This window comes from Rhinolophus hipposideros (assembly GCF_964194185.1).
Source record: "Rhinolophus hipposideros genome assembly, chromosome: 10".
Lineage (NCBI taxonomy): Eukaryota > Metazoa > Chordata > Mammalia > Chiroptera > Rhinolophidae > Rhinolophus > Rhinolophus hipposideros.
In genome coordinates this window covers 3,820,939-3,836,446 of record NC_138056.1, presented here as the reverse complement: position 1 = coordinate 3,836,446, position 15,508 = coordinate 3,820,939, and the positions used below count along the sequence as shown (strand labels likewise).

Below are 15,508 nucleotides of genomic sequence, written 5' to 3'. Positions count from 1 at the left end.
TGGCTCAGGCAGTTAGAGCTCCATGCCCCTAACTCAGAAGGCTGCCGGTTTGATTCCCACATGGGCCAGTGGGCTCTCAACCACAAGGTTGCCAGTTCAATTCCTGTCCCGCAAGGGATGGTGGGCAGCGCCCCCTGCAACTAGTAATGGCAACTGTACCTGGAGCTGAGCTGCGCCCTCCACAACTAAGATTGAAAGGACAACTTGACCAGGAAAAAAGTCCTGGAAGTGCACACGGTTCCCCAATAAAGTCCTGTTCCCCTTCCCCAATATAAAAAAAAAAATCTAAAAAAAAAAAAATGAAATGGAGACCTCAGTCCTAGCTCCATGGCAGTGAATTCTGCCAACCACCTGGATGAGCCTGCCCCAGGCTCTGACACCCTGACTTAGGCCTTGTACGGCCCTCGGATGAGAAGCTGGCCCAGCTGCTGGACTTCTGACCTCCAGGACTCGGAGGTAATAAACAGGAGTTCTTTTATGCTAATTGTGTGGTCATGTGTCTCAGCAGCAACAGAAAACAAGTTCTTTCTATATTAATGCTGCAAACACTTTTTATATATGTTGTATATATTTTCTCAAGTGTGGCATTTGTCTTTTTAAACTTTACCCTCCATTATGTTTAATCCTAATTTCATTATCAGAGTTCCATTTGGGGAGGTGTCCTTTGCGGTCATCCCCACATACCCAACACTCACGCAAAACACAGATGCTTGGGCCTTGGCCCCAGAGTTTCTAGTTCAGCAGGTAGGGGAGGGCCTAGGAATTTGCATTCCTACCCAGTGCCCAGGTGATGCTACCGCTTTAGGGCCCGGAGTCTTTCTCGGACAACGCTTCCCTCCCAGCTCTGGGAGGGTCCTGTGGGCTCTTCCCTGGTGGAAGAAAACTGAGCGGCGAGGCCCTGGAAGCCCCGCCTCCACCCGCGAGACCTCCGTCCTCATTGGTTGGTAGCCAAGGGCATCCCCTGCGTCACAGTGCTGTTCGCTCCTCCTCCCGAACTTCAGGGGCGGGGACACTGCGCCTGCGCAGTGCAGCTCGTTGCTCTTGCCCCGAGTTTCTGCGCGGGTCCCGGCGGCGCGCGGCGACCCCATGGCGGAGTCGGACCCTCTCCTGAGCCGAGCCCGCGGCGGCAGCGGCCGCGACTGCCGGGTCGGCTTACCCGCTTGCCGCAGCGTCCTAGTCGGCCCTGGTGAGGGGACCGAGCCGCGCGGGGGTGGGGCGTGGGGGTCCTGCCGGCCCGCGCCGCGTCGCGGCTGTCACTGCGGGCGCGCCCCGTCCGGCCGGGGTCCCCGCGGCGCCTGGCGGTGGGGGTGCGAGGCGAGCGGCCTTCCGCAGGGCGGGCCGCTGCGCCCGGGACCCCGGCCCGGGACACGCCGGGCGGAGAGTGCTTCTTGGGCCTCGCCCAGCCCGGAGCCACACAGCCCGGGGGCAGCCCGACCTCCGCAGCCCGCTCGGAGCGCCCGGGGCGGACCCCCAGCACTTGCTTTCTGTGGTTCGACTTGGTGACTCCTGGGGAGGCCGCGGTTGCATTTTTCCCGGTTCTTATGGGGAAAACAGAGGCACAGAGAGGGGCGTTCCCCTATGCAAGGTCACACAGCCAAGAAATGGCGGAGGTGGGATTCGAATCGAGGTGGGAGTGACTTTTGCTCGGCCTTCTCATTCCTGGTCCCAGGAGGTTCCGCAGAAGCTAGCCCCATCAGCGTGGGGCTGGGCCAGGCTTCCCCAGAACAGGGCGGCTTCCTCCCTTTGCCTTCTGCAGCTCCCTCCTGCCCTTCCTGTTTCCCCGCAGACAGGCAGAGAGATTGCTGAGTCCGAGGAGGGTGGGAGGGTGGAGTCCATCCCCCCCGGGCAGACACCACAGGGACTGGGTACTGGCTTAAGGACTGAAGGGCCTCAGCCTCATTTTGCAGAGAGGAAACTGAGGCCCAGGGAGTCTCTGGACCCATCCAAGGTCACAGCCCTGGGATCTGGTGCTTCCGCTGCTAGCACACGCGGGACGCTTCTTCTGGGGCCACTTTCCCTTGTCCAGGAGGGATCTGTGGTGCCCAGCCGTGGAATATCAGTGGCGGGTCCCTGACAGGAGATGCGAAAACTGGAGGCTGAGGTGGCCACGTACCTGCGCATCTTAGAGACTGTCCTTGGAAAGTTCTCCATCCAGCTCTTGCCAGGCCCCGAAGAGCCCTGGACAGGGACATCTGGTGGCATTCAGGGGCCACGGACTTTGTGTCTGGAGGTCTGGGTGCCTTTCTGGGGCTGCCACTTCCTGGCTGTGTGATCTTGGCAGGTTGCCTGACCTTTCTGAGTCTCAGTGAAAGGGGCATAGATATCGATGCTGCCCTGAGGGGCATTGAGGATTCTGAGAGAATCCAGGGAACACCCTCAGCACAGGGCCGGGCATGTCCAGGAAGTGGGTGCGATGGTGCTGATGGTTGTTCTCGGAGGAGTACCAAGATTGCAGCAGGTCCCAGCCCTGGCAGAAAGGATGACATCAGTACTGTACCCACAGGATCAGGGTGGGGGCAGGGCTCTTTGTCCTGATGCTGTGGCCTCAGGGATTGCTTCTGAGCATGTGAACAACGTCTCTGCAGGGGGCAGAGGGGCCTGAGAATGGCTCATTCAGCCTCGACCCTGCTCTCCTTACAGCCCAGCTCTCCTTACTGGGCTCCTGGATGGGGCCCTGTGCCCCGGGTTTGCATGTCTTAAAGTCGGATTCTCCTACCAGCAAGGGTGGGGAACTGCCACTGATGGGTGCCCTGTGGGTCTCAGTGGACCCTGCGGTCGGGTCCTTCTGACTCAGCCATTGCCACAGGGTGAGGACAGTTGTTTTTTGTTTTCCTTCCTCTGATTGGCAGTGAAGAAGTCTCAGGACACAGGATTGCTGTGCTGTCAGAGGGGCCTTTTAATAATAACAATAACAGATGTTATAAAGTTACTGGGCATAGCACTTTAGCTGCAGGAACCCATTCAATCTGCATATCAGTCCTGTGGCATAGGGTCTTCGATGAACTGAGGCACAGAGAGGTTAAGAGGCTTGCCCAGGGTCACACAGTGAGCTGGTTGGGGGTCCACCCAGGCTGTGCAGTGTGGAGCCTGTAGCAAGACAGAGAGGGGGCTTTAGACCCGGATGTTGGGAACGAGAAGCTTGGGGCAGGGAGACTGGTCCAGGGCTGATGTGGGATGCAGTGTTTGGGCCCCTGTTGTCCTCTGCACTGTCCGCCTTGACGCTCCCACCTGCTGTGGCCAGTGGGGTACCAGGGGTGCCCACAGGTGCTTGCCACCCAGGGGGATGATTTCTTGGACCACCAAGTTAGAAGACAGTGGTTCTGGTGGGGCTCACTGCCTGGGCAAGGGCTTGGAGGCCTTGGAGAGCTTGGCCTTGAGGGAGCCAAGTTCAGGGTGAGTGGCCTGGAGGGCACAGGGTGGAGGAAGCAACAGGAGAAGAGGCCGGTGGGCAGAGGAGTGCGCCCGCAATGCCAGGCTGGGGGTGGAGCCTTTCTGCTGGAGCAGTGGGGACTCACAGGAAGCTGTGAGGTGCTCATGAGGGTTTGTGACCAGATCTTTCTGGCTGCTGCAGGATGAGAAAGGGAGGCTGGTGTAGGGGCTGCAAAGCAGAGTGGGGTGGGCTTTCCTGAGGTTTGGTGCCCCAGAGCCGAGGGCCTGGGGAGCTCGGGGCCACACCCAGAATTTTACAAACCAGCAACCAAAAACCAGGGGAGAGTGTTGGATGAGTGCTGGACAGTTCCCGGGGTGCCCGATGCCCTTGGCCTGGCTTGCCCAGGATGGAGCTCCGTCACCTGCTCCAGTCCTGGGCCTGGAGTGAGCCTGGGGCCTCTGACCAGCTGTCGCTTCTTGTCGAAGAAGATTCCATCTCTTCCCAGAGGATTTGGTACCACGGGGCCTCTTGCAGGCCTGTACACTATTCCCACCCCCCGTGCTCCCTTCAGGGCTGTTCACTCATTCTCTCGATTAGTAAGCTTTGGGGACTGCTGGGTGCTGAGCCCATGCTGCCTGGCCCTGCGGGTGCAGCGGGGAACAAAACTGCTTTCTGACCACAGTGTTCCAGGTCGCTCTCCGGGCAAGCAGGCCGTCACCACCCTCAGTCTCCCTGGAAGAACTTTTAGGGGCCTCGGGATGAGCATGAAGGTTGTACAGGTGGGGAAACTGAGGCCCAGACAGGAAGGTTCTCGCTCTGGGTGATGCAGTAGGTCGATGCAGTGCCAGGACGGGCTCGTCTCCTGCCTCTGTCCGGGGCTCCCCCCGTCCCCGATTGGTCCCCGGGCCTGCTGCATGAGCCCCGAGGACAGGGGTAGCTGCCTCCCTGGGGATGGTGGGCCAAGTGGGCAGTGGTCCTCCGCCCCCTGGCCTCTGGCTTTGGGGCCTCCGCTCTGGGTCTGTGTATAGCTCCGTGTTCTCGGGGCTGCGAAGGGCAGTTTTGGCAGCTGTTGGCTCTGAGGGACCAGATGGAAAAGGGCAGTGGTGACAGAGCTGTCCACCGCATTTCCACACCCCATCTCGAGGCCGGTGGTGAGACCGGGCAGAAGGGCTTGGCTGCCTGGGCTGCCCTCTCTTGTGGCCTCGGGCCCTGGGATTCCTCTGTCACCTAGCAGCTTCTGCCAGGAAGACGTAGGCAGGCCTGAAGGCCATGTGTGTCACTTGTGGCTCCTTGACCGAAGAGGGGCTGGGGTGCTGGCCAAGGCTTTGGGGCCACCTGATTTGTCCTGAAGGCCCCTGAAAGTCGGGAGCTGCCTGGCCCACAGAGGCCCCCTCCCGTTCTCCTGTGAGATGGGACCTGATGACGTCAGAGTTCCTTCCTTGTGCTCAGTATTTGATGGAGAGGCACGTAGCACCTCTAGCTGTCCATTTTATGTGTCAGTGTTAAATCTGTGATCTCCTTTGATGGAGGGTGGGCAGGTAGTTTCACCCCACCTTACAGTCGAGGAAAGTGGGGTGCGGGGTCCTGACAAATGCTGCGTGGAGGCCGGTGGTGGGGTGGGCAAGGGGGCAGCCACAGCCACCGGTGTACTGAGCATTCTGTGTGCCAGGCTGGGCCTGGGGCTCCTGTGCCCACATTGCCCTTCTGGGGGCTGAGCTGGGTGCCCCCTAACACCACCATTTGACAGAGGGGTGATGGATGAGAGTTTTAAGCCCTCGGCCTGTGGCTGCTGAGCCAGTGGTATGGGGAGCTGGGGTATGAGCCCTCCGGGTCTGGTTCCAGGCCTCACTCTGCCCCCGGGTGGGAGCCGTGGGCCTGGAGCACTGTGCACACGACCCTTTACGTCTTAAGACCCTGTCCCGCACGGGGCACCGCATGCGTGAGCGGGGTGTAGACCCCCTGCAGGGTGAAAGGCGTCTCGTTCCGGAGCCTTGGGAAAGAACGAAGCCGGGGTCTTTCCTTGATCTCAGTTGTCCTGTAGCTGGTGAATGCCATGGGATCTCCCTTCACCGAGTGGGTTCTCTCTGCCCACAGGTGCCAAGGCCGGGTGGGATCTGTGCTTTGACCAGGCTGTGGTCTTCATCGAAGACGCGATCCAGGTGGGCAGTGCCTGCTGCCGGTGGCTGGGCCAAGGTTTATCTCCAGGGCTGTGAGGACTGGGTGATGGTGCCCTGGGGTGCCCTTTACTCCCTGTGGTCCTGAGGCTAAGGCTGGGGTTGGCAGGCCAGGTGGTCACCGTAACCGTGACGGTCCGGCTTCGGGCGTGGTTTCCTCGAGTCCTCCCTGAAGCAGGGGGGCCCCCGCTGGGCACTGTTCTTTTCAGTCCCCAGTCCTTCGCATCATTGGTTTTCCACCTCCTGCGGGCCTGTTGTCTGCCGCCCCATCCCAGGTCCTGTGAAAGATGCCCAAAGGTGGCAAGATCATCCCTTCCCTGCAAGTGGCACACAGGCTCAGTTAGGGAAGTGGAAAATGGAACTGAGCAGTGCCCCACATTCGGAGTTAGGCTGGGGGCATCCTGGAGGGTTGGGGTAGAGTGGGGGCCTCACACGGAGGGCACAGCTGTCATTCAGAAAACGAGGGTCCCTTCAGTGGGGACACTGCGTGCCCTGGGTCTGGCCCTCAGGGGGCTCTCCGTCTGCTTGGGACCGTGTGACCTTGCTGGGTCACCAGGGAGCACTGTATCCACGTGCTGAGTAGAGAAGCCCCCCCGCGATCCACAGCCTGTCTCCCCACCTGGGCCTGTTGTGGGGTGAGCGGGGTGGCCTGCACGTGGCTGGCTGCGTGTGTGGTGCCGAGGGGACTCCCACTCACGCTCCCGTGTAAACTTCCACTTCCAGTATCGCTCCATTAACCACCGCATGGACGCGCGGTCGATGTGGCTTTATCGATGGTATTACTCGGACACGTGCCAGTGGTGAGAATGCACGCATGGGGGACGTGGGCTCCTGCATCCTGGCTGGGTCGGGGAGGGTGGTCTCAGGGCCCAGGCAGCCTCTCTGTCCCCACGGTGGAGAAGGAGGCACTGTCTACCCTCATTGGAAAGGACCCCAGCCTGTCTGTAAACAGAAGGGCTCTTCTGGTGTTTCTTTCCAGAACATTCTGGTCAGGCATGGCAATTGCACTTTGGCTTGGTTACTGTTATCTGACCACACACACAGTGACCACAAAGCAGGAAGTGAGGTTTTGCCCTTTGGGCCCGTGGAGTCTGTCCTGCTGCCCTTTGGGTACATTCCGCCTGCTGAGGGGCGTTGTTGGCACCAGAGCGTGGCTGGTGCTCGCAGTTTGACCAGGTTTTGTTCCTTTTCCAGGATTTTGAGTTTCATCATTTTCTTGATCCTGTCTCTGGCTTTCATTGAGACCCCTTCCTCGTTCACTAGCACCTCGGATGTCCGCTACCGCACGGCCGCCTGGAACCCGCCCTGCGGCCTCACGGAGGCCATCGAGGTGCTTTGCCTGCTGGTCTTCGTGGCTGACCTCTCCGTGAAGGTGAGCCGGGCGCCGACAGGGCCCGAGCCCGGCCCTCAGCGCCCCGCAGCCCTGCCACTGCCTTTCTCACTTAACTCTGACGCCCCTGCAGCGGCCGCCTTTGTTTCTCACTGTGCACTTTGAGCTGCTCAGCAGAGGGCTCACTTTCTTAGCGATGTCTGGGCCTGAAAGCAGAGGCTCTTGCCCCTTTCCAGAGTGTAAGCTGAGTCTGGGTGGAGCCATCAAGGGTACACAGCCTTGCAGGACCTCTGGGAGTGGCTGAGGGTCTGGCAGTGTCGCTGGGTGGAGACCCTGCCCCAACGAGTGAGGACTGGGGGTCTCTCCCCCCCCTCCCAACGCTGAGATAGAGAAACACAGGAGAGGGGCTGGGCGAGGCTGGATGGGGTCTGTTCTTCACGGGGCTACTGCTGTGTGTCCGACTCTGGATTCTGTCTGTGACCCGAGTCCCTCCAGAAGCTGCAGGCGGGCTTCAGCCTTGCTGACTTGAGTTTCTGATCCGTGTCAGAGCCTTAGTGACTTCCTGGGAGGCTCAGAGGGACTGGGTCTTGCTGCAGGCCACACTGTCAGTTTGTCCAACAACCAGAATTCCAGTGCTCCCGTCTGGGTCCTCCGGCTGCCTGTAGGCCCTGGGTCACGGGGTGCCTTTGCCCGACTGGAGACAGTCTTGCTGTGGGAAGGGTGGGTCAGCCCGTGGGTGCAGACCATGAGGGGCGTGGGTGACTGAGGGCCCTGGTCAGTTTCTTATTTCTTCTTTTGTAGCCCATTATGAGGTTAGGAGGTCTTGGGGTTTTTTAAACTGGAACTGAAACTACTGAGTTCTTGTTAGTGTGTTTTGAATGGTTGGTATGTTGGGGAAGTCTTAAAAAGCGAGAGAATGCACTTTTTTATCTGCAAGCTGTGATCTCTGAAGGCGTTAGTGATGATGGGAAATAGCAGTTAGGTAAGGGCAGGCCCGGTGACAAAAGCCCACCCTCCCGGACCCCCTCACTGCGGTGCAGAATGCCCGCCCGCGTCTGCTCTGTCTCCTAGTCTTTTCTAGCCTGAGTCCTGTGCCTCTGCATCTTGCCGCACAAGCTAAGCTGATGGTTGGATGGGCAGAGAAGGCAGGGACCATGTTCTGGATGAGGAAACCAAACCGGAGCCATTAAGTGCCGAGCCTGAGGTCACTAGCTGCCTGAGGTCACTCGGGGGCTGGGCGGGGAGCTCGGCGCCGCTCCCCAAGTCACGTGGAGACCACACTGCCTGCCCAGGAGCTCTGTGCTCTGGCCGTCCCAGCCTCGCCCGTGTGCCCCATGGGCCCATTTGCTGCAGGGCCGGTGTCTGCTGTCCCGCTCACCCACCGTCTCTCTTGCAGAGCTACCTGGTTGGGTGGGTCCAGTTCCGGAAGAACCTCTGGCTGCTGGGTTACCTTTTGGTGCTGATCGTGTCTCTCACGGACTGGACGGTGTCACTGAGCCTCGTCTGTCAGGAGGTAGATGGTCAGGGGGCTCAGGAGGGAGGGGGGGCTCTGGGCGGGCTGCAGGGTACAGCTGCCCAGGTGACTGAAGGCGGGGGTCTCAAGGCCCTGCAATCACCCGCCCCCCGCCCCCGCTCTGCCTGTCTCCTGTAGTACATCAGTCACCACTGCCTGGGAGCTTTGTTCCCATTTTGCAGATGAAGTCACTGAGGCGTAGAGGATGCATGAGGCCTGGGGGCAAGTGCCAGGGCTCCTGCTTCCTGCCTCCCATGGTCCAGCTGATTCCTCCACTGTCTGGGCCCCCAGGACAGCACCACCCCAGGGCCTCACCCCGGTCATGTGCCCAAAGCTCTGTGAGCCCCGACAGTAGGAAACTTATGTGAGCTGGCATGTCCCTAGCCCCAAGCCTCTGCCTGCAGCACCTTTGTTTTTTGTCTCAAAACACCCGGCAGCAACGCTGTGTGATTTGGTAGAATAGGGCTGGGAAACGGTGCACGCGTGCACGTGTGTGTGTGTGTGTGTGTGTGTGTGTGTGTGTGTAGGGTGCATTGCGTGTGTGCACGTGTCTGTGGAGGGTGCATACTTCCTGCCAGTTTGCTTCTCAGTGAGGGAGGGTGAGGCCCAGAGCAGAGAGCGTGGGGCTGAGGAGAGGAGGCAGGGAGCAGCCCCTGGCCAGCTTCCTAACAGAGACACTACCTGCCATGGCGAGGGCCGAGTCGGGGCTGCTCTGAGAGGCATGCGGGCCACCCCCAGGGACCTCCCGTGCCTGCAAGTTTGGGCAGCTGGGACAGCGAGGAGGACGTCTGAGTCTGAAGCCAGGGCCTCGGTGGCGTGTGGACTGGGAGGGACTGAGAGCCGGGGTCTCTGCCGTTTGCCCGCCGCCCCTCGTGGTGTGGCCTGGCATTCAGTGCCCTGGTCTCTTGCAGCCCCTGCGTATCCGCCGGCTCTTCCGGCCTTTCTTCCTGCTGCAGAACTCCTCCATGATGAAGAAGACACTGAAATGTATCCGCTGGTCGCTGCCGGAAATGGCCAGGTGGGCTCTTGTGCCGACTTGCAGGGTGGGGGGCGCTCCTGCTCCCTGCAGTGCAGTTGGGGCTCCCGGGCTCCCATCCTGGCACCCGTGCATGAAGTCTGGGGGCCACTGGGTGCTTTGTGTGCTCTGGCTCTGTCCCCAGCCTGGGGCTCTGCCGTCAGGCACTCAGGCCGTGTTCCTGGCAGCCCCTGGTGGCCTTGCACTGCTCCTTGCTGCTGCTCCCCTTTTGTCCCCATGAGGCTGCGGCCCCTCGCCTCCCTCCTGCTCTACTTCCATCCCAGCCCTAGGTGTCCACCTGCCCCTCAGCCCTGTTCAGAGGGGCCCGCCAGGCCTCCCTCTGCCTCTAGTTGCCTCCCGCAGTGGCTGACTACTGAGCGTCCAGCCCAGTGGACGGAAGTGGGCTCTCCCCTCTGAGTGTGGATTGTCCCTGCCCCAGGAGAGGGCTTCTGAGCGCGTGGCAGGCTGTGGGGCAGAGGCTGTGTGTGCCCCAGAGGCCAGGCATGGAGCTCCCTGGGCGGCTGGTCCCTGGATCCCCATCCTGTCGGGCATGTGGGCGTCGGCTCGGTGCTGAGCACTTGCGCCCCCCCTTCCAGTGTCGTGCTGCTGCTGGCGCTGCACCTGTGTGTGTTCACCATGCTCGGAATGCTGCTGTTCACGGGCGAGAAGGTACGGACCGCGCTCCGCCCTGGGGCCCGCCCCTCCGTGAAGTGCCGCAGGGGAGCTCTGCTGGGTGGTTGCTGGGCCAGCAGGCACGAGGACCAGGGTGGGCCGTCTGCCCACCTCACAGGCAGGGTGGCTTATCTGCCAGGTGTCCACGTGTCTTCCTTCAAGCAGCATTAGCCTGCCATTGCTCCTTGTCAGGGCACCTGTCTGTCCCGGGCCTCCTGGGCTCAGGGATAGCGCTGCCTCTGCCCGGCTGCCCCTGCTCCTTCCCTCCATCCCCTCCCTCCCTCCCTCCCTCCCTCCTCCTCTCTCCCAGGCTGGTCACTGACCAGGTTTTTTCTGCACCCCTTCTAGATAGGCCCTCTCAGATTGGCACTTGGGGTTACCCTCTGTCCCCCTCTCACCTGTTCTTCTGTCCGGACAGGTGCCTCTCACACTTCCCTCTTCCATAGCTGTGGGTCCCCTCCCTTCCAGCCCCTCCCTGCTTCCTGGCCCCCAGCAGCTTGCTGCTGCCACCAGCCACCAGGCCCTCGGTCTCAGCCATGCCCCCCCCATCCTGCACATCTGTGGTCCTGTGTATCTGTCCTTGTGTCCTGGCCAGGGTCACTGTCCTCCTCGGGGCTGGAACTGTCTTGCATCTCTGTCCTGGGAATGTGGCCTGCGCTCTGCCAGGGCTGGTCTTCAACCTTTAGGGGATTGGGGCTGTGTCGCCCATGAGGGAAGACCGAGGACTGAGCCAGCCGTGTGTGTGTGTGTGTGTGTGTGTGTGTGTGTGTGTCCTTTTTGTGTCATTGTGTGCACTGTGTCTGTGTGCCTGTGCAGTGGCAGGTAAGCTGGGCTGTGAGGTGGGACCAGCCGACAGAGCTCAGGCCCCCACTGCCTGTCCAGTACCACTGCCATTGCTGCTGTCTCTCAGAGCCCAGGAGGGGTGGGGTGGGCAGAGTGGGCGTGGGGGGTGGTGGGCCTCTGACCCAGGAATGCCGAGGGTCCCAAGGTGCCCGGGAGGGTTGGCTCCTTTGCCGGGTTTGAGTTCTGCCTCATGGAGGGGACTGGGCCGATGAAAGCGGCGTGTGTTTGTGGGGCAAGAGGGTTGTGCGTGTGGTTCTTGGTGAGGGTCCAGTTCCCTGCCTGCTGTCGGAGTTCAGAGGAGAGTGACAGTGACCCACCCATGTGGGTTCCTTCTCCTTAGCCCCCTCAGGTCCCATCTAGCCTGACTGGGGGAACATGTCAGGAGTGAGTGGGACCCCCACCCCAGGAAGGAGAGGGTGGGGAGCCCGGGTTTGAATGTCCCCTGCCAGTGGCTGTGAAAAATCACAGCCGTGAGTGTCCCACCTATGTCCTGTGAGTCCCTGTGAATCCCCGAACACACGGACCACAGGGCAGGTGAGGCCCCTGAGTGGAAGACAGAGTGGCTCTCTCAGGAGGGCCACTCCAATTCCAGCTTCTCTCCCCACCATGGCAGCCTGCTGGTGTGGGGGTCTCCCGAAGCTTGGCCCCTCTGTTCCTTCCGCCCCTGACCTTTGGCCTCACGACACATGCAGCGTGTCAGTCGGGCTGGAAGCAGGCTGGCTGGCACCTGCGTGTGGGCTCTTGGTCACTGGGCCCTGACGCTCTCAGCCAGGCAGGCCCAGAGCTTTTCACCACGGTTCCAAGCAGGCCTGCGTCAGTGGCTGGTATCCATGCCGGTGTGTGGCCTCCCTGGACGCTGGCGCCTGGGCCTGGAGGCCTTGAGTTCAGTCCTCTCTGGCCTTGAGCTCAGAGCCTGCTGGGAAATGATGGGAGATGCAGGTGGGAGGCGGCTGAGCCCACGGCGGGTTGTTCCGTCTGGTTGGGTCCGGGGCCTGCAGCTCTGCCGGCCTAAGGCCTGGGCTGGTGGGGAGGAGGCGCGAGCGGCTGCTCAAAGCTGCTGTATCTGCTCTCAGCAGGATGACGGACAGGATAGGGAGAGGCTGACATACTTCCGCAACCTGCCCGAGGCTCTGACGTCCCTCCTCGTGCTGCTGACCACTGCCAACAACCCCGACGGTGCGTGGGCACCAGTGTGGGGGGAAGGTTTTGTCCCTGCTGAGCCGGGGAACCCGGCTGTTGGAGGTGGGGCTGTCTTTAGGCCTCTGTCAGCAGGTGGAAGATACAAAAGGACGTCAGATTCCCTCCATCCTGCCCTTCTTTCCCCTTTTTTTCCTTTTCTAGTTTTTTCTCTTTTCTTCCCTTTTCTTTCCATCTTACTTTCTTGCTCCCTCCGTTTTCCTCTGTTCCCTCTGTCTCCTCTTTCCTCTTCTCTCCTCTGAAGAGCTAAAAAGGAACGGTGTATACGTGGTGACCAATGGTAGTGTGTTCAGTGCGGTCCCCCTCGTGGCCTCTTCTTTGAGGCCCAACCACTGCCACTGGGCCCAGTGGTGGGGTGTGGCTCAGCAGCAGTGTGTGTGACAGGCCCTGGGGTCTGAGGTGGCCATGACACTCCTTTTGGGGTTGCTGGTGGGGCCTCTGTGCGCTCGGGCCGGGGGTGTGGCCAGGATGGGGTGGTTGTAGTCCTCTGGGGCTCTCCTGTGCTCCGGCTACCCAGCTGGTACCTTTCATCTGGGGCTCAGGGATAGTCACCGGCCGTACAGTCCTTCCCAGGATGGCAGCCTTTGGCTTCCACACCCAGAGCCGTGCAGTGGGACCCTGAGGACTCTCCCCCATGTCCTGAGAGCCCTAGTGAGTCCCCCAAGGGAGAGCCGAACTTTCTGTGGGGTGTGGTCGCAAGGAGGCAGATATCAGCTCAGCATCCCGACAGATAGTGAGCGCCCCGTTACAGGGTGAGAGGATCGCAGTTTGGATTGGAAGGCCTCCCAGCCCTTCCCAAGCAGAGCCGTCTCTGTGGAGAAGGCAAATGGTATAGGTCACAACAGAGTCAGACCAGAGGCTGAAGTTGTGGGCACGTCTCAGTTCCTCATTTGTGTTTTCTCAGTGATGGTTCCCGCGTATTCCAAGAACCGGGCCTACGCCATTTTCTTCATAATCTTCACCCTGATAGGTGAGTCCAGGAGGGACTGTAGGGGACATTGGGACCAGATGCTGCCACTGTGACAGCATCCCGAATGCTCAAACGTGCCTGTGCTGCCCTGACCGCATGGTGTCACCTCAGTGCGACCTTTCCCACCTTGTGACTTCGCCTCAGTGTGACCCCCTAAACTCAGACTTCACCTCACTGTGACCCCTAACCTCTGACTTCACCTCAGTGTGACCCCTAACCTCTGACTTCACCTCACTGTGGCCCCTAACCTCTGACTTCACCTCAGTGTGACCCCTAGCCTCTGACTTCACCTCAGTGTGACCCCTAACCTCTGACTTCACCTCACTGTGGCCCCTAACCTCTGACTTCACCTCAGTGTGACCCCTAGCCTCTGACTTCACCTCAGTGTGACCCCTAACTTCTGACTTTGCCTCACTGTGGCCCCTAACCTCTGACTTCACCTCAGTGTGACCCCTAACCTCTGACTTCACCTCAGTGTGACCCCCTAAACTCAGACTTCACCTCACTGTGACCCCTAACCTCTGACTTCACCTCAGTGTGACCCCTAGCCTCTGACTTCACCTCAGTGTGACCCCTAACTTCTGACTTTGCCTCACTGTGGCCCCTAACCTCTGACTTCACCTCAGTGTGACCCCTAACCTCTGACTTCGCCTCACTGTGGCCCCTAACCTCTGACTTCACCTCAGTGTGGCCCCTAACCTCTGACTTCACCTCAGTGTGACCCCTAAGCTCTGACTTCACCTCAGTGTGACCCCTAGCCTCTGACTTCACCTCAGTGTGACCCCTAACCTCTGACTTCACCTCAGTGTGACCCCTAGCCTCTGACTTCACCTCAGTGTGACCCCTAACCTCTGACTTCACCTCAGTGTGGCCCCCTGACTTCTGACTTCACCTCAGTGTGGCCCCTAACCTCTGACTTTACCTCAGTGTGGCCCCCTGACTTCTGACTTCGCCTCAGTGTGGCCCCTAACCTCTGACTTCGCCTCAGTGTGGCCCCTAACCTCTGACTTTACCTCAGTGTGACCCCCTAACCTCTGACTTCGCCTCAGTGTGGCCCCCTGACTTCTGACTTCACCTCAGTGTGGCCCCCTGACTTCTGACTTCGCCTCAGTGTGGCCCCTAACCTCTGACTTCGCCTCAGTGTGGCCCCTAACCTCTGACTTTACCTCAGTGTGACCCCCTAACCTCTGACTTCGCCTCAGTGTGGCCCCCTGACTTCTGACTTCACCTCAGTGTGGCCCCCTAACCTCTGACTTCACCTCAGTGTGGCCCCCTAACCTCTGACTTCACCTCATTGTGACCCCTAACTTCTGACTTCGCCTCAGTGTGGCCCCCTAACCTCTGACTTCGCCTCAGTGTGGCCCCTAACCTCTGACTTTGCCTCAGTGTGGCCCCTAACCTCTGACTTCGCCTCAGTGTGGCCCCTAACCTCTGACTTCACCTCAGTGTGACCCCCTAACCTCTGACTTCACCTCATTGTGACCCTTAACCTCTGACTTCGCCTCAGTGTGACCCCCTAACCTCTGACTTCACCTCAGTGTGGCCCCCTAACCTCTGACTTCACCTCAGTGTGACCCCCTAACCTCTGACTTCGCCTCAGTGTGGCCCCCTGACTTCTGTCTTCGCCTCAGTGTGGCCCCTAACCTCTGACTTCGCCTCAGTGTGGCCCCTAACCTCTGACTTCACCTCAGTGTGACCCCCTAACCTCTGACTTCGCCTCAGTGTGGCCCCCTGACTTCTGACTTCACCTCAGTGTGGCCCCCTAACCTCTGACTTCACCTCAGTGTGGCCCCCTAACCTCTGACTTCACCTCAGTGTGGCCCCCTAACCTCTGACTTCACCTCAGTGTGACCCCCTAACCTCTGACTTCACCTCATTGTGACCCCTAACCTCTGACTTCGCCTCAGTGTGGCCCCTAACCTCTGACTTCGCCTCAGTGTGACCCCCTAACCTCTGACTTCACCTCACTGTGGCCCCTAACCTCTGACTTTGCCTCATTGTGGCCCCTAACATCTGACTTCACCTCAGTGTGGCCCCCTAACCTCTGACTTCACCTTACTGTGGCCCCTAACCTCTGACTTCGCCTCAGTGTGGCCCCCTAACCTCTGGCTTCGCCTTAGTGTGACCCCTAACCTCTGACTTCACCTCAGTGTGGCCCCTAACCTCTGACTTCGCCTCACTGTGGCCCCTAACCTCTGACTTCGCCTCATTGTGGCCCCTAACCTCTGACTTCGCCTCAGTGTGACCCGCCTAGTGGTTTGTAGTCTGTGACCGCTGATGCCCTCTGTCCTTAGTGTGTGTGGCTGGGCACACCAGGTGGCACTTCCGTTGTATAGACAAGGACAGGAAGGCCGGGGTGTTGAGTGATGTGCCCCAGGCCCTACTCCCTGCTCCTCGATCGTCCTGGCCCTTTGCGCTGGCACC

At 60.1% G+C, this 15,508-nt stretch overlaps 1 protein-coding gene across 5 annotated transcripts in view; it reads left to right on the top strand.

Annotated features, from left to right (window-relative positions):
• Positions 1–1,014: 1,014 nt before the first annotated feature.
• TPCN2 (two pore segment channel 2) overlaps positions 1,015–15,508 on the top strand; it is a 28,663-nt gene continuing 14,169 nt past the window's right edge. For 2 of the 5 annotated variants that reach the window (XM_081062837.1, XM_081062838.1), the window contains exons 1-9: positions 1,031–1,186; positions 5,465–5,529; positions 6,268–6,344; positions 6,739–6,916; positions 8,271–8,387; positions 9,299–9,405; positions 9,999–10,071; positions 11,991–12,093; positions 13,019–13,084. In XM_081062837.1, the coding sequence (XP_080918963.1) occupies positions 1,087–1,186; positions 5,465–5,529; positions 6,268–6,344; positions 6,739–6,916; positions 8,271–8,387; positions 9,299–9,405; positions 9,999–10,071; positions 11,991–12,093; positions 13,019–13,084 (886 nt within the window). In that variant the 5' untranslated portion in view covers positions 1,031–1,086. Of the gene's footprint in view, positions 1,187–5,464; positions 5,530–6,267; positions 6,345–6,738; positions 6,917–8,270; positions 8,388–9,298; positions 9,406–9,998; positions 10,072–11,990; positions 12,094–13,018; positions 13,085–15,508 lie in introns of all 5 variants that reach the window. The other 3 variants (XM_081062835.1, XM_081062836.1, XM_081062839.1) reach the window with 3 other exon arrangements.